Here is a 17,673-nt window from a genome sequence, read left to right as displayed (position 1 = left end):
CTCTGTGGAATTTTTCTTTGTGTTGACTGCTAGTTTTGCAAAGATCAACCTTATATAACTCATTCTAATAATAAACAGAACACTGTCCTATTCAAGACTGAAGAAAGCAAAAGCAACTTTTATAGGAAACCAGAAAACCTCTGCAAGATGCATTTAATTCCTACATGCAAAGTATATCTATGAACTGCACATAGGGGACCAAAAGGAAGCTTAGCCCACAGTTTCCCTCACCCCATATAAAAATGTTTGACCCTTTGGGCTAAGTGATATCAGGATGTATATACAGAAATTGTTACTCAAAGATAACACATTGTACACAATTAAGCCACTGCTTCTCCCCTTTTTAGTTACAGCACATGAGAGAGAGAGAAAGAGACATTTCCAAGCAAGAAGCAGTAACAAGGGCCAATGAAACTGATGGCCAGTGCAGATAAGGCTAGGGTGCGATTGTCAATGTATCCAATCAGGTAGAGTCAGCTTGTTTGGATGGGAGACCATCCCCATGAAAAAGGAGGCTCATAGCTACAATTAGAGGTTCAAGTCTCTTCTGTGGCATGCAGATAACTTGGCCCAACAGCTATGCCCCTTCTTTGAGTTATATGACTTGGTCACCATTATCCAGGCTTTGATCATTTCTACTAAATTAGCCTCAGAGTTACCGTTTAATAAGATTGGGCAGCTACAACTGGTTTCAAATATGACAGCGCAGAGTGAGTCTTGTTTGTCCTGGTAGGAAATCCTCTCCCATGTACCATGATCACAATCCAAATCAAGCCCCCATACAGGAGGCCTGAGAATTCAATGCACATTTGATTTAAAGTTCTCATGACCAATCTGAAAACTTTATAAACTGCATCTTTAAGATGCAGTTACTCTACCCAGGGTTTCCAGGATAGACAAACACAGTAACAATCAACAAGGCAAAGGCAAGAAATAAGAACAAGGTCTACAAACCAGTCCAAAGTCAGGGAGCTAAAGGTTCAGTCCAGGGGTCGCAGGGTCCACAGACTAAATCCAGCTCCCAGACCTACACAATTCTATTTCTACAGTGAGCCTTGCTCAGCATGTTCCTTTTAACTGCCTCATTAGCTGACTCCTCCCCAAAGCCCAGGTGTTACTCCTTACTGCTCTGTTAATCACCCTCCATGTATAAGTCCTTTGCTTCCCTATCAGCTTGTCATTCCTGCTTCTGCAAATTAACAGGCATTAACACTAGTTACTGCTGGGCAATCAGACAGGCACTCCCCCATCTCTCTAGAACTGGTGAGTGTTTTCTCTTTCTTCTGTGTTCTGTGGGTTCAGGAAAAACCTGTGACAACCCTTGCTCTAATCCCTGTGCCACTTCTTCTCCTCATGCTATAATGAGTACCCTGGCTGCAGTTGGAAAATGTTTCCGCTTCCTTTTGCTGGGTCTGCTTCTTAACCCAGTTTCTCAGGCAGGTATTCCACTGGTCTAGTGCTTGAATCTTCCATTTCCTCCTTCACAGAGCAGGGGCAGCAGGCTGGCTCATGACAGCTGGGTAGAATCCACATTCAGACTAAAGCAGCTGATCTCTGCTTTACATTTTACCCCTTTATGTGAGATAAAAGAGGATTTTAGCCATATTTCCCTCCAATTCCCAAACCAAACTTTCATTATTTAAATAGCAACTGACAGTCATAATTTGTCAAGATTATTTTTATAAATGTCATATTTGTTTATTTGGAACATTTATTAGCTGTCTTTCTACCTTGAGAAACTCACGGTGTCTTGCAATGTAAATAAAGCAATAATTATAAATAGAGCACCAGTTTAAAATATCAATTAGGATTTGCAATGAATAAGTCAAATGCAATCCTAAACAAAACTGTTTTCCTGGGTAGAGGAAAAGACTGGCAATATGCCCCCTGGCTCTATCCTATGCACTAAACATGTGTGCTTATGGATCCCTTAACATCAGTGTTAGTTCACTGGTGTTAAAACATCTGTTTGAGTATAACTTACTCAAGAGAATTGCACCCTTTGAGATAGAAATAAAGAATCTTGACTGGTCCACTTAACTTCATTGGGTTAATGGCAATGGTGGTAGAGCAGTAGAAACTGGATCCAGAATGCCTGGAGGCCTTTGAACAGGAGATGGAACAACACATTAGGATGGCCTCTAAACTGGCAGCTGGATAAGGAAGCGACAGCTGGCAACTGAAGTAGGAAGCAGCTGGGATCATAGAAGCAGGAACTTCATACCATATAAATGCAACTTGCTGTCAAAGTCTATTTTGGGCTTCAGCTAGTCAGAAGTTGCGTAGTCTGCCTACATAGGCAATTAAGCCCATGACCATTATGCAGATGAATAATACACATCTAGTAGCATTAAAGTTGCAAATGCAAAAGTTTGGATCCTGCAAACACTTAAGTGCGTGCTGAATCTTTCTTTAGTCCAACTCAAACCTTTTGGGAGAATGGTCCTGCATGCCACTTATTATTCATTTTTCAATACACAACAATGACTCTTGCTTTTTTTACAGGCTGCAGTACTGAAACAGAATCAAGTTTATTGTACAGCTATAGGCCTTTACAGAGTTAAAACAAACAAAATGAAGCAAATAAAAAAACTCAGTTTTTATGATGACCTGGGCTTACCAGACTTAAGAAACCTGGAATGTAAACATACTTCCCAGACTGCTTTTGTAGGCTACCACAAACAAAAGTGATTTGCACATTTAGAACTTGTTCTGTCAAATTTCTTCCTACTCAAATCTGCCCTACTTTTATAAGTGCTTTAATTGTCAAAAACATTGCTTGTTCCTCAAATCTTACAAGCAGTGTCAAATGGTTTTGGCAAGAAATAACTACTGCTGTTCAACGTTAGCCTCTCCTTCTCTTCTTTCTCCTTTTTGTCTGAAGGTGCAGACCTCCCAGGCATTAACATTTCTTCTCTACCACATTGGATGGGATGCATAGATTGTTATGAGGCTTTAGTGGTGCAAATATCTGACCTGGAAACGATTGCTACTGGGAATCTAATAAAATACAGCATGAGAGACAAAAGGATGACACAAGTTCCTTGAATACTCACCCCTTCCTGGGGTGGGCAGAATGCACAATGTCTGTGTCCGTGCAAGGCTACTGACAACAGTTTTCACTATTCACTCTCTTTTCACACCAGTTACAATCAAGAAGGGAAATAAAATGTTGATAATGCTAATTACTCTTCAAAGGACAGTTAATAGACAACACCTTTCTCCTCTAACAAAAGCCACATGATGGCGCCATTCTGGAATCATATCTGCCATTGCCAGCATAACTTTTGGACACTTGCATTGACTTTCTTTGGAACAAACAGAAGGCTTATTCAGCTGTTGCAAATATATATGACATAAAAACCATATAAGCATATAGACAAATGTATTGTCCAGATAAATAACAAATTCTGGGAGCTTGCATGTCCCTTCCTTCAAATCCAAAACTCCTCTACAACTGTTAAAGATTTGTGATATTAGGTGTTAGCCAGAAAAACCTCCAGCTTCTGGGAACTTGCACTCCTTTTCTTCCCATCAAGAGCTCCAGAGGAGACCAATGGCCAAAGAATATTGCTTTTGTCAAATAGTTGGTAGAATGCCTCATAAAAAAATGTATATTTATGGTATATATCTGTGTAATCAGACTAGACTCTAGGGACAGGACAGAATATATATAAAAACCAATGAATGCTTGGGAAAAACTGCAGTAAGAAAAAAAATTCCTGATGTGGGAATGAAAAAACAGTGAAGAAGCACTAAACGTCTTCCAGGAGTTACCTATACAAAATATTTTACTCAATCTGCTAAGATCCCAGTGACCACAGGCTTCCAACCTTTAAATCAATGTTGTTCAAACTGGGATTTATGGTGGCAGAAGGGGGCAGGATATAGTTACTTGTAGTATAAAGCTAAATGGGTTGTCACTCTTATTTTACAATGCAAAATATTTCTCTAAAGAGATAGAGACATCTATAGACTTTCAGCTCTCTTCAGGGGCCTTTATCTCAAAGCTATTAAACAATAAGTAGGTTTCCATCTTTGGCATTCTCTTTACTCCAGTGATGGAAGCATACATTAAAAATAAGGACCTGGATTAAACAGGATTCCTGTTGCAACAATGAACATTATTAATTTCATCATAAACTTTAGTCAAATGGTGAGGAATACTTATGCTGGATGGTGATGACTGTGTTTTTTTAAAGTCTTCAAAGTGCTGAGGGACTTCTCTCTAATTTTGCCAAAACAGACAAATGGCTTCCCTTCTAAAATAAGGACCTGGTTATTTTATTCCCACAAAAAAACAGCCAATCTCAAAGCAGAAACATATGATAAATCATTCTATGAACCTGTTAACCAAAAGGTGAGTTTTCTGGTGTAAAATTTGCTAACTTAAATCCTAAAGTGGGAGAGAAATCTCAGAAAATCACCCAGCATGTAGATGACAAGAGCCACTGTTACCCACAGGATTCAGTAGACTACTCGAGGTTCCCAATCTGGGCCTTTTGACTTATCACATTCTTCTGTAAACATAACTCGAAAGCAAACTAAATTAATTTAAATAGTTGTTCCACATATAATCTGTATACTGCGATGGCACAGTGCCCGCAGCAGGCAACTCTTTGTACCGCGCCATAACGCTGCTCGAAACCGAAGGGGGCGTTTGTTGTTTATACACGCCGGAAGCTACATTAGCACCGCCCCTAGACTAAGCGCCCGCAGAAGAAGGCGCAGGAGGGGCGTGGCCAACGGCGGACTCGGCGTAGTGGAGAAGGGGCGTGGCCTCAAAGGGTTCTGAAGGGCGGGGCGGGCCCCGGCTCGAGGCGGTTGCTGCGCGCGCGAAGGAGACCGAGACGGAGGCGAAAGGAGGCCGGCAGATGGGCGGGGCGGGCGGGAACCGTGGCAGCGGCCGGGGCGATGGGGCGGCGGTGCCCTCCGCAGAGCGGCCGTGGGGGCGGCCTGGGGCTGGGCCTGTGACCCGGCGGCGGGGCGTCCCGTCGGAACCGAGGCTGCGCTGAGGGCCTTGCGACGAGGGCGGCGCCATGCCGTGCACCTGCGGGAACTGGCGGCGCTGGATCCGGCCGCTGGTGGCCACCATCTATGTGGTGGGGCTGCTGGTGGCCCTGCCGCTCTGCGTGTGGGAGCTGCAGAAGCTGGAGGTGAGCCGCGGCGGAGAGGCCCTGCCTGCCTGCCTGCCTGCCTGCCTCCATGGCGCAGCGGCGGAGACCGAGGCGCGGGGCGGCGCCTCGCCTGCCCTCCCGGGGGTGGACTTCCGCGTATGGGACGCGCCGCGCGTGGCCTTCCCCTCCTCCCTCCGGGGGCGGGCGAGGGGAGTTTCCGCCCCGCTTGCAGGCCTGGGCGGGGGCGGGCCGGGCCCTTCTTTCGGCCTGAGGGGCTCCCGCGTAGCTCGGGAATGAGGTCACAAAAGGAAGAGGCGTCTCCCGAGGGGTCCGCAGGCCAACTGGGCCTCGAGGGGCGTCTTCTGGGGTTGGGACGAGGGTGACCAGCTGATCCCCGGCGGCCTCGATGTAGCACTGGGGAGGGGCGTTCTCTGCATAGCGGGGCTCTCCACGGACAGACATCAACCTGTCAGGCGAGGACAACTCGCTACAGATCCGCGGTTCTCGATCTTAAGCCGCATCATCGAAGCTAATAAAATCAGAGTCCAGTAGCACCTTTAAGCCAACACAGATCTATTCAAGGCGTGAGCTTTCGAGCCTGACGAAGAGTGCTTGCACTCGAAAGCTCACGCCTTGAATAAATCTTGGTTGGTCTTAAAGGTGCTACTGGACTCTGATTCTATTGTGCTACTTCAGACCAACACGGCTACTCATTTGAATCCATCGAAGTTAATGTGTCTTTTGGCTGGGCCTGGGCTAGTGACATTAATCCCGGGCCCAAACCAGTGGGTTCACAGCCAGCACTGATGAACATCAAACACCAGATAGGCAGTTCTTCTGTGTGGTACTTTCTGCTTAGTACGACTGCCACTGGGGGACAAAGACACTTGAAAACGCTGTATTTTTCTGTGTCATCTACTAGAAGCGTGATAGGTATTTATGTAGTAATGGAAAACAGGTCACTGTTTAACAATAAAATTTCAAAGAAACGTGCAGGCATTGTACGCCTGGGAGATGCAGCATCATTGTGCATGTTTTGTCTTTGAATGTGTACATGCTTTTTGCCATAATGCATTTAAGACCAACAAAGATTTATTCAAGGCATGAGCTTTCAAGTGTGTGTGTGCACTTGAAAGCTCACACCTTTAATAAATCTTTGTTGGTCTTCAAAGTGCTATTGGACTCAATTTTTTTTAGTGTAGAAGAAAGCAAAACTTGATTTATCTGTAGATGTTGTAGTAGTTAACATTTATCTATTCTTTAAAAAAAACTTGTGTCTAATCAAAGTTCAGTTTCAGACATTAATTAAAGTTGCAAGCAAACATATGTTCATAGTTGAATAGATTGCCTTGTTCTTCCTCCAATGAATGAATGCAAGTTCTCTCCTTCATTCTCACGCTGATAATTTGAAGTATGTTATGTTCAGAGAATGTCTGGTCATCTACTGAGTTTTGTAGCAAGTGGGGATTTAAACCTGGATTTCTCCGGCTGGCCTAAGCCAGCTGCTACATCACACCAGTTCTAATTACAGTAGGATTGTTTCTGTGAGAGCAAGTTTAGTTTGAATGTCTTTAATGGGTTGTTTTATGAGTATATTGCCGTTACTATTTAAAAATTCTACTGTCATTTGCATTTTATTATGATCTTCAAGGTTGGAATCCAAACCAAGGCGTGGTTTATTGCTGGAATCTTTTTACTGATGACGATACCAATATCTCTTTGGGGAATATTGCAACATTTGGTTCATTATACGCAACCTGAATTACAAAAACCAATAATAAGGTAACTCTACATCTGTTCTGCTGCAAGTTGTTCCTCACAATAGTATAAAGAATACATTGATTAATTGTACATGTGTTTTGTTATGACAGGATTCTGTGGATGGTGCCAATTTACAGTCTAGACAGTGTAAGTGTCTTCTAGCTTGTCAGCTGGTTTATTTTCCTGTTCTGTGTAAGCTATGTAAACTTCATAGTTCTGTGGATTTAGTAAATGGTTGCTTTCAGTTAATAACTAACCATTATTTTATTTATTTGTTTGTTTGATTTTTTATTATTTATTTTTTTAATAAAATGTGTATGTTTGGGAATATGTCAGTATAATATAATGTGTATGTTTGGGGACATTTATATTTAGGTCAGCCAAAGAAATAGGAGAAGCGAAATATTTTAAGTGTATTGCTTTTATTGGATATCATCATGTTAAATAATAGCAGGCTATGCAATTGAATATAGACTAATGCACATCTATATTTAATATGGGTTAAATGTCATATGGGTAGAGATCAAGTTATTTCCTTTCAGTACATCATTTAGCAGACCGATGACATTGTATACCTAGCAGCAGGGAGCCAAACAAAGGTTGTAATTGAAGTTTGTAAGTCCTGGTGAATTCAGTGGCACTTTCTTTTATGTAAATATATATATGCTTAGAATAGGACTGTTAATCTTTAACCATTAAATTCTTTACTGCAGTTTTGTGCAATCAGTACATAAGTATAAACCAATTTGTGTACCATGGGCTTTTTTTTCTAATTTCTTAATGTCTCTTTCTTGATAGTGGATAGCATTGAAATATCCGAAAATTGCAATTTATGTGGATACTTGTAGAGAATGCTATGAAGCCTATGTCATCTATAACTTCATGGTATTTCTTTCAAATTATCTGACCAATCGATATCCAAATCTGGTATTAATCATAGAAGCAAAAGATCAGCAGAAACATTTACCACCATTGTGCTGCTGTCCACCTTGGGCTATGGGAGAGTAAGTACTTTTTCACGTCTTTGAATATTTGTGGGAATTGACCTAATAGAGATAATAAAATCCTGCTACATAAAGTACAGGAATACTTTTCATTAAAAAAAGACTTACAATAGATTGTTGAAGGAGATTGTTTTGGTTATGTTTTTGGCTAAGGATCATCTGAATATCCAGCTTATATGTTGTTTAGGACTTAGTTGCTTGCCAGTCCAGCATTCTGACAGAAGTTCTGAATTCTGAAGCATGGAACCTCAGTAGTAGAATTACTCCTTTTCCTTATTGAACCACTCTTGTTTCTGCCTTCCCTCGTGTTTGTAGGGACTGTTGCTATAGTCACACAATTTTACAGTCTTATGATTTCAGTATTGTGGCAGAAGCTCCCCTGTGATTTCCAAAAGTTCATCAACATCTGCTATAAACAAACACTGAACAATTTTTCCTGGTATTTCTACATGCATATTTGTACAATAAAAGGAGAATTCTGCACCCAGGAAGTCATTGAGAATGCAGGAAGTCTTGAATGCAGATTCATTAGGGTCATATGAAAAAGAATGGAATAAAGTGAACTTGTTTGGTCTGTTAATTGACAGTCCCATAAGTCGGGAGTCTGTCTGAAGGAAGAGGAATCATGTTTTAATCATACAATATTTATTTGTTTCCTTTATGCCTGCTGTTTTCCAGTGGGTACCAAAAGTAGCTTACATTGATCTTGGTTTTATTCTCATGCCAGCACTGTGAAGTCTGTGTGACTGGCCCAAATTTACCCAGCAAACTAACATGACAGAGTTACCAACAAGCAAACTATATCTCTATAAGCAAGCAAATTATAATATTTCAAATTGCACCTTGGCCTGATAGGATGTTGCTAGATATGACAAAATGGACTAAATCCAAAATGACTTAGCTGGATAGGATTGTGGTAAATAAGATAGTTTTGCCAAAATGTCTGTCCATTGAGTTCTGAAGGGAAATTAAGGTCAGGTGCAACTTTTTGTAAGTTTTATTTGGGATTCCACCATGGAATCATAAAAAAAAAGGGGATGGGATATCAGTAATGGATCTTAAGACGACCATTCCAGTTGGCTGTTGCTTGCATGCAATGGAATAGAGTCTATGGAGGTTACTACTAAACTACGGCTATGATTGTGTCTTAGGATAAAAGTATTTTTAGCATTTCTGACCTTGCCTTTAACAACAGAACTTTATGGTAAAGTACAGAATAGGACCCCCCCTCCCCTTTATGCTGCAGATTTTTGTGCTCTCTGAAGTGCAGCTTCTGGGGATTATTGAATCCCTGGAACAGAGGGGAGGAATCAGGAATGCAGCGTAGCCCAAAGTAAATTACCTAAAAAAACCTGTAGGATTCTACCTTTTCAATTGGCCAGAAAATGACTTGATATGCAAGATCATCTGCTTTGTCAATTTGACAATGGGCACTTTTTCAGTTAGTGGAGTAAAATGAATAGTTGATTCCTTATCTTTTCCCAGTATTTGCAGATTAGATATTTGATCACTAAAATTTGAACAGTGTGTGATCAGTGTCTGCTGTTCAAAATGTCTAAAGATAAATATCGTCAGTTGCTGAGCATAAACTGTTGTGGGAAAGGGCTCTTTAAAAAAAATAAGAACTGTACATATTTGAATGCATTTCATTATAAACTGAATTGCTGGAAGAAAATTCATACATTTTGTAATATTGCCACACCAAGAAATACATAATTGCATGGGAGCATGGTTGGAGATGCAGACTGATGGATGCTACCTTTTATTCTTAAGATGTTCAAATGTGAAAATATATTGGGGCAAGTTGGGTTACCTAAGAAGAGCTATGAGAAGGAGACATTGAATATTTGTTGGCAGCTTATTGATGATTAGATGGCAAAATATTGGAAGAACGGCTTGTATTTTTCAGACAAATTACTAAACTGTGGCTCGTGATTTTAATAGATATATTTTAAGGATTCCTACAATGAAAAAATCTACTCAGCTGATTATTTTCTGTAACTTGATCTCTTTCTATAAATTGTTATGGAAGGGAGTCTAGAATAAAATGGTAGCTGCTTTTTTATTACACCTATGTTGGGAAATATATAAGGGCTTGTGTGGGCTGCTGTAACTTGCTATTAATGACATTTTATCGGACTGAATTGGTTTTTGCTTTCTTTGAAATAAAATATGATTTTGATCCCAGTTTTCCACTATACTGTATTTGAAGAGGTAGTCTTCTTCAGAATAACTCACTTTTTCTATGGAGACTTATTAAATCTCTTGATATAGCTTGTATGAGAAAAAGTATGTAGCAGTTTGTGTTGCTGTATTGTACTGACACCTTTTGTGTGTTGTTTTTGCAGGGCACTGTTGTTCAGATGCAAGCTGGGTGTTTTGCAGTATACTGTTGTCAGACCATTCACCACTATTATTGCTTTGTAAGTATTAAGAACCATGTTCATTTATAATGATGTTCTGCATAACTTTCCTGTTTCCTTTCAACCCTTTTGCATCTTCTTTTTGCATCAACCCTTTTGCAGTTTCCTCTCCTTCCAGTGAAAAAGATCTAGTAACATGCAGGACAGCACTATGGAGCTGTCACTTAGCTTTTAATTTCATTTAGCCATAATGGGCTACTAGCTAATTCTTATGAGACTTCTAGTGAGAGTGGTGCTGCACATGGAACAGGTACAATTTACTTCTGAGGTGCTTACCTCAGTTGCTATTTGCCCCAGGTGACTGCCAGAACTTCACAGTTCCCTTTGTAATGCATAGTATAGGGTGGTGACTTTTATCTGATCTCCGTGGACCCTGCCTAGGCCAGGATCCAGTTCTCCTCTTTATGTGTGAACAAAATATACCTTTGCAGTGTGGTTTGATGTTACATTATGAGTATTCTCAATTTGTGTTCTGCTTAAAAGCACTTCAGTGCTTTGCTTTTCTGTTACAGTGGTTTATTGATTAACTTGTGCTGCCAGTAACATTAAAAATCTGATGCTTAAATTTTCTCTGCTCAATTTGTTGAAGAATTTCCATATTGGAAACATCAAGTAGTTTTTCTTTAATACAGTAATTTATGCAAGATTTTGAGAGAGATTTTTGCCAGGCTGCAGCAAACTGGATTGTTTGGAACCTCAGAGTAAATGTACCTTTAAGGCTATACGCGGCTTGGGTCCTACTTACTTGAGGGACCCTTACCTCCTTATGCCCCCCCCCTGGCCCCTACCTGGTGGAATGAGCTCCCTGAAGAGCTGTGGGCCCTGTCAGAGCTCTCTGAGTTCCACAGGGCCTGCAAAATGGAGCACTTCCGCCAGGCATTTGTCTGAGGTAGATTTAGATCGGGCACCCTTCTCCCCTTAGAACCGGGGACAGTATTAGACCAGCCTTGATTCCATGGGTCCCCTTGACATTGTCCCAACTTTCCATCAGCCCTCTTAGTCCCACCCAAGGGGCTTGTGTAGGATGTGTATAGTAATTATACTATATTCGTATCACCATGACCTGTATGGAATTTTAGTATTTTGTTTTAATGGAGTTTTAACAAGATTTATGGGGATATATCATTATCCAAAGAGCCTCTTGTGGCGCAGAGTGGTAAGGCAGCCGTCTGAAAGCTTTGCCCATAAGGCTGGGAGTTCAATCCCAGCAGCCGGCTCAAGGTTGACTCAGCCTTCCATCCTTCCGAGGTCGGTAAAATGAGTACCCAGCTTGCTGCTGGGGGGTAAACGGTCATGACTGGGGAAGGCACTGGCAAACCACCCCGTATTGAGTCTGCCATGAAAACGCTAGAGGGCGTCACCCCAAGGGTCAGACATGACTCGGTGCTTGCACAGGGGATACCTTTACCTTTACCTATCATTATCCATGATTTATATGACGATATTGTAAACTGCTGAGAGCCAGTTCTTGGGAGCGACGGTAATATAAATATCATTATAAATATAAACAAATAAAGCCAGACATAAGCCTGCATTTTGAACTTGATGCTGTCATTTTTTTTCTGAGATAATTTTGAAAATGGAAAGTTGCGATTAATGGAAATGTTTTTGCTGACTTCTGCCAGTGGTTCATGAACTTGTATTTAAATTCTTTCAGAATCTGTGAACTGGTTGGCGTCTACGATGAAGGCAATTTCAGCTTCAAAAATGCTTGGACATACTTAGTCATATTCAACAATATGTCTCAGCTTGTGAGTAACAGTGATTACTGTCTGGTTTGGATTGAGGTTATGAACATATTTAATTAGGATCTGGTTTTAATAAAAGTTATACTGGCAATTCTGTGAAAAATACATTTATAAAATTTTGTATTTTCCTTTATATATTAGAAAAATAAGATTTATATAGGAAGTTAGCTGAGAACTTGTAGTTTGAGCACCTGCTACTAGTTTTACATGGGCCTTATTTCCTTGCCAAAGTTGAATACGTGTTGCCCTTTATACAAAGATTTGATGTGTATTAATCGTTCTGGAAAGAAGCTCAGACAACTCATATTTTAATAAAAAACATATATGACCAAGTGATTATTTCATACTCTATTTGTTTGGCTCTGGAAAACTTCTGAATACCTGCTTGGGGTTGTTTTCGTGAATTTGAAATGGCAGGAAAAGGTTTGGGACCTCAGCATGGAGAGAATTATAATGCTAATAAGAATAAGAGAAGTGATTTCCATTTTGATGAAGTGGTTAAGAGTGGTGGCTTCTAATCTAGTGAGCTGGGTTTGATTCCCCAATCCTCCACAGGCAGCCAGCTGGGTGACCTTGGACTCATCGCAGTCATGATAATGCTGCTCTCATGGCAGTCCTATCTGTTTTGGGGAGAGGAAGGAAGGCAATTGTAAGCTGCTTTTGAGACTCTTCTTTTGTCTGCTTTTAAGAACATGATCCTACAGTTTTGGAAGCATTTTATATTTAGAAATGTGTTTAAATGTTTGGAACAAGAATACACCCAGTATTTGCTCTGTTATACAACGTTCTAAATTGGCCGAAAGAAACCTGCATTGTCCAGATATTTGAGTTCTAAGAATGTTATCCCTCTATTTTAGTTTGCCATGTACTGCCTTGTATTGTTTTATAAAGTACTGAGGGAAGAACTAAACACAATCAAACCTGTGGGCAAGTTTCTGTGTGTCAAGATGGTGGTTTTTGTTTCCTTTTGGTAAGTGAAATATTTGTAAGCAGAGTTGCAAGTTTTTTTAATGATGTGTTTGTAAATATCACTGAAAACCAAAGCTAAATATTCAAATAATGAAGGGAATTGATGGTAGTATATAAATGTCTAAATATGCTATGTGTTGTACTAAAATTAAAAGCTAAGAGTAGCTCTGCCTGCAAACTTCCAGTTGATCCTATGCTTTCATTATCTAAAGAAATGATATAAACTCATAAAAAGAAAGCATGATCCATCCAAAGGTAAACCAAGCGCTTTTAAATTTTAATTATTGTAGAGATATTTATCTGGTACATGACTCACGACTCATTAAAGTCAATGAGAAGTTAAAATGCTTGGACTTCACTACGTAGTCTCTCTTGAATCTTCTAGAAAGTGGACAGAACTTTCTAATTCAGCACCAAAAGTGTGTGTGTGTTCAAAAAAGGTCTGTTCGTTCTAGGAGCTACCTTTTCAGCCCAATACCAGAGTTTCTCCAGCACTTCCTTTATCCTGACTGATGCACATTCACTATTCCTGTGTGAAGGCAGACCAGAATTTGTCATGCTCCATTCAAGCACTTCGTTGGTGTGCTTTATGAATGTCTTTGCATTTTAATACTTTTCTTTTTTGCTTATAGAATGAACTTGTCTTAGAGAATTTTGAGCACAGCCATGTCCTTAACTTTTTGATGCCAATATTTTTTATAGGCAAGCTGTACTTATTGCATTGTTGGTGAAAGTTGGTGTTATTTCTGAGCATAGCACATGGGAATGGAACAGTGTAGAAGAAGTGGCAACTGGCTTACAAGTAAGTAGGAATAGCTGTTGGGAATGTAAAAGTGAACAAAAATGCTCCTGGATTTTAGAAAAATAGATTGTGTTTAAGTTTTCAGTTTAAGTATTATGACTGCTCAGTCATTTGCCATGGAATTCTGAGTGACTTATGCATAGGAATGTACTGTTAATGTGAACAATTATTGAATTTCCTTGCTTGCTTGCTCCACAATACACAACTATTAGTGGGAAATTTATTTTACATGTGAAGCTGAATGTAAGCTGGTATTTTTAGTGTGACTTAATAGTGTGTATTAATAGCTTTCTAGGATACCTTCCTGTGATATGCAAGTTGGCTTTTGAAGAGTACTATTATCTTTGGTTTTGTGTCCATGTTGTCATTAAGAAATGGTAAAAAATTACAGTTTTAGTAGATTGCTTAATATTTGTAGTGCATAATTTAATTTGATCATGAGGCTCTTTTTGGCTGGCAATGCTTTATTGGTCAATAAAATAATGATCCTTTATATCTGAAAAAGATCCCGTGAGGAATACAAGGCAGAACTGCAGTTGTGTCATAAAACATTACTGAATTCACACACACACATCTTTATTTCAGGATTTTATTATCTGTGTCGAGATGTTCTTTGCTGCAATTGCTCATCACTACAGTTTTTCCTACAAGCCTTATGTGCAAGAAGCTGAAGAAGGCTCTTGCTTTGATTCCTTTCTTGCAATGTGGGATATTTCTGATATCCGGGCAGATGTATCTGAACAGGTTCGCAATGTTGGTAAGTGGTACAAGTAAAAAAAAATCATCTCTAGCAAACAAAACTAATATATTTATTTAAGTTTATTTTGCACTTTTCTAATTGTGCCCAAACCAAGAAAATGCTTCATTAAAATGTCTTGTCTTTTAGGAAGAACAGTATTTGGTCAACCAAGGAAAATGTTTTTTGGTGAAGACCATGAGCAGAATGAACATACAAGTTTATTGTCTTCATCCACTCAAGACCCAATTTCTGCCTCCTCTTCCATACCATCCTCCCCTGTGGGTCACTATCAAGGGTTTGGACACACTGTGACTCCAACAATGCCTATTGAACCAACATCTGATGGACTCTATAACTCTTTGGAAGACAGAGAGAATTCCCATGTTCCAACAGAAAAGATTGTGGATTAAATGGTCAACCATATTTGCTTAAACCTCAGAAACCCACCAGAAATGTGTCAAGCTCTGATGAAACAAGACATAAGACAAATTAGCACAGAAGTTTGGAATTCCAGTTCATTACTGATTATATGCTGAGGGGAAATGTATGCACCAAACATAATTATAGGACTTCAGCGCTATGATACAACATAGTATTAAATCACTGAATTAAGCTGGTAAAATCATTAATGGAGCGTGCTTGGAAACTTTGAGCTCAGGTTTGTAATGAAATTCTGCTAATTGAAAGTATGCAGTTTAATACAAAAAAACATGTTAGGCAGAAGGCCAAAGGTTTTCCTGACTTCTTCAAACCAATGAATTCATCAGACTTGTACTCGTTCCATTCCAGAACATTATCTTGAATGTGTCAGACTTCTTACAGAACTTTTGAATTGATAGTCCTGAACTGAAATCATCAACTTCAGTCCCAGCATGCCTATTGTACAATCCAGCTAAGCAGGAGTGCTTGAACTTGCCAGTAATGAAACAGCTTCAGCTATCTGTTCAATGGATTTGCATTGGAAGTTGCTCTAGAGGGAGTGGATTAGAAGGCATCCTAATTAGTGTTAAATAATTCAATTTTATAACAAATAGGAAAAACCCTGCTCGGTCCTTTGTTTCTGTTGCAATCTCTCACTTCATGTAGGATATTTCCCAGTTTTATCTAACGTGTATTCTGTGATATGAATACCATTTTACTGCCTCTAAATCTTGAATTCTTAATTAAAATGTACGGAAAGCAAATACCAAGTAGAATCAAGTTATCTAAGTAACACTAATGCTGTTAACTAAAGAATAACGAATTAGTGCTGTTTTAAGGACTTCATTGCACATCTGTCTAAGGATTTTTTGATCCATTACCACATTTGTACTTGCGTTGCATGCTTGCCATCTTACTCTCTTGTAGAAAGCTGCAAGCAAGGTTTGCATTTTTAAGTGGCATCTTCAGAGGGAGAAAATCCCTATTTTTCAGGATTTAGATGCCCTTTAAAACTCTGGAGGATTTTTACCTGATTTGTAGCTGCTACAATGAAATCTTACAAGTGCTTAAGCGGTACTAGTGTGTCTTGTAAATACTTGGCCTTATTCACTAGGCTGCATATTTAATGGCTAAATGGTGCGTCTATAAATTAAACTGGAAAAACAGGAAATCATACGTATTCATTGCCTTTATTGTATATAAGCTAATAAAGTTTTATTTAAATGCTTATTTTGTATTCTGCGTTGTTGTGAATGCAGAAATGAAGTAATTGTTTGACCAGTTAATTTACACATAAATAGAATTCTAGAACCCCAAGATGGCTTTTTTAACTGTCTAAGAGCAAGTCAGAAACCTAGTGTGAGATGTTCTAACAGGAGAGGACCAAAACAGGTGTCCCATTCTAAGTGACTTGACAAGCATTGTTGTGAGTGCCAAATATGACAGTACCATAAGCTTGAGTGCCTTGTAAACACTTCTGGGCTGCTGGCCTGTATTTTATTTATTGAGTGGATTTCTAATAAGACTCACAGAATGCTTCTTATTGCACAATGGCTGTTTCCAGATCTTCATTAAATATAACTGGACTACTGTCATTCATAATCTTAATTGTAGATCTGTTTATGCTTTTTGAATATTATTGGATAAGAATTTATTCTCAAAAGAAATAATTTGAATATTCATGCTTTTGATAAGAATTCTTCATTTCACCATTTCCGCATGAGGAATCTGTTCTTGGACAGCCTTCGAATTTTGTTGGTTTTTAGATTCCCCTTGACATGATGTCGCATCCTGAGGCTGTCCAGTAGCTGGGTCAAGTTTTAGCCATTTTTAACTCATGTTTTTGGGATTCACCAAAATTGGATTTACATCCCTAAATCGCACATCCCCTCAATGAACAACCAGGGATAAGTCTGTATGGAGATGAAAATGCAATAGTATTGGCAGCATTGTCCCACCCTCACGTCTCCATTTCCTGTTTGGAGTAATTTTTAAAAAAATGGCACAGTCTGTGTTGCAGCACAATCACAAACCTACATTGTCAAAAGGTAAAGTCTTCTTTAAATTGTCCATGGTCTTGGGATCAGGCGGGCAAAACAGCCCCATTTCTGCTTTCTGGAGGTGGGGAATGATCTGGGAAAGGGGGGTGGGTGGGTGATCGGGCAGCCTTCTGATCATACAGGGGTCTGAGCGCTGTTTTTAAGCTACCGATTAACACAAAATGTCTTTGGGCTCCAAGGACCTTGTTCCACATCTCAGAAATAAAGTCCCAAGGAACAGGAATCCTAAAAGGGAGGGGGGAGTGCTGTATCATTCTTGTGTTTCTCCAAAGCAATGTGGCAGTGTTGATTTTTATTAAAAATGCATCTGTGTTGTGGCATTACCACAGCAGCAGAAGTGCCTTTAAAAAAAATGGGGGCTGGGGTAGCGGGAAGAAAGTTTATGTCCATGAGAGGTGTGCTGTGCTTGACAAGCCAAGGAGCAGAGGGAGAAGTTTGGCTTGTTTTCCCTTGCAGCCTCATCAGGAGGCAAAAAGCCATGATGGGGCAGAGGGAAAACATGGGATGGGTCTCCCCATGAGGAGGGTTGCAATGGTGGGATTTGCCGTCCCACATTTGCATCCTATCTCACCTTTTACCCCTCCATGTGGAAATGGTCTTTAAATTCCATTGTAGAATATTGGATAAGGT

The 17,673-nt window shown here is 39.8% G+C and overlaps 2 protein-coding genes across 4 annotated transcripts in view; one reads left to right on the top strand and one right to left on the bottom strand.

The window, feature by feature from the left end:
• The window catches only part of TTC29 (tetratricopeptide repeat domain 29), a 358,212-nt gene extending 355,079 nt beyond the window's left edge, over nt 1-3,133 (bottom strand). Inside the window, exons 1-2 of one of the 2 annotated variants that reach the window (XM_077300153.1) lie at nt 3,057-3,133; nt 955-1,572 (exon numbers count right to left, since the gene is read on the bottom strand). The gene's annotated coding sequence lies outside the window, so the exon portion shown is untranslated. Of the gene's footprint in view, nt 1-954; nt 2,226-3,056 lie in introns of those variants that run through there. The other variant, XM_077300154.1, reaches the window with a different exon arrangement.
• A 1,747-nt stretch (nt 3,134-4,880) lies between these two features.
• On the top strand, nt 4,881-16,213 carry TMEM184C (transmembrane protein 184C). Of its 2 annotated transcripts, none has more exons than XM_077300157.1 (10): nt 4,881-5,156; nt 6,769-6,899; nt 6,989-7,025; nt 7,677-7,882; nt 10,231-10,305; nt 11,963-12,056; nt 12,911-13,023; nt 13,725-13,824; nt 14,410-14,581; nt 14,711-16,213. In XM_077300157.1, the coding sequence occupies exons 1-10, from the start codon at nt 5,040-5,042 to the stop codon at nt 14,971-14,973; spliced, it is 1,308 nt and encodes a 435-aa protein (XP_077156272.1). In that variant the 5' UTR covers nt 4,881-5,039; the 3' UTR covers nt 14,974-16,213. The 2 variants fall into 2 exon arrangements, with proteins under 2 accessions (XP_077156272.1, XP_077156273.1); XM_077300158.1 differs by lacking the exon at nt 4,881-5,156 and adding an exon at nt 6,030-6,050.
• Nucleotides 16,214-17,673: the final 1,460 nt, after the last annotated feature.

The sequence above is a fragment of the Paroedura picta genome, chromosome 10 (genome assembly GCF_049243985.1).
Source record: "Paroedura picta isolate Pp20150507F chromosome 10, Ppicta_v3.0, whole genome shotgun sequence".
In the NCBI taxonomy this organism is placed as follows: domain Eukaryota; kingdom Metazoa; phylum Chordata; class Lepidosauria; order Squamata; family Gekkonidae; genus Paroedura; species Paroedura picta.
Note: the sequence above shows the minus strand (reverse complement) of the source record. Positions and strands in the feature narration are given on the sequence as shown.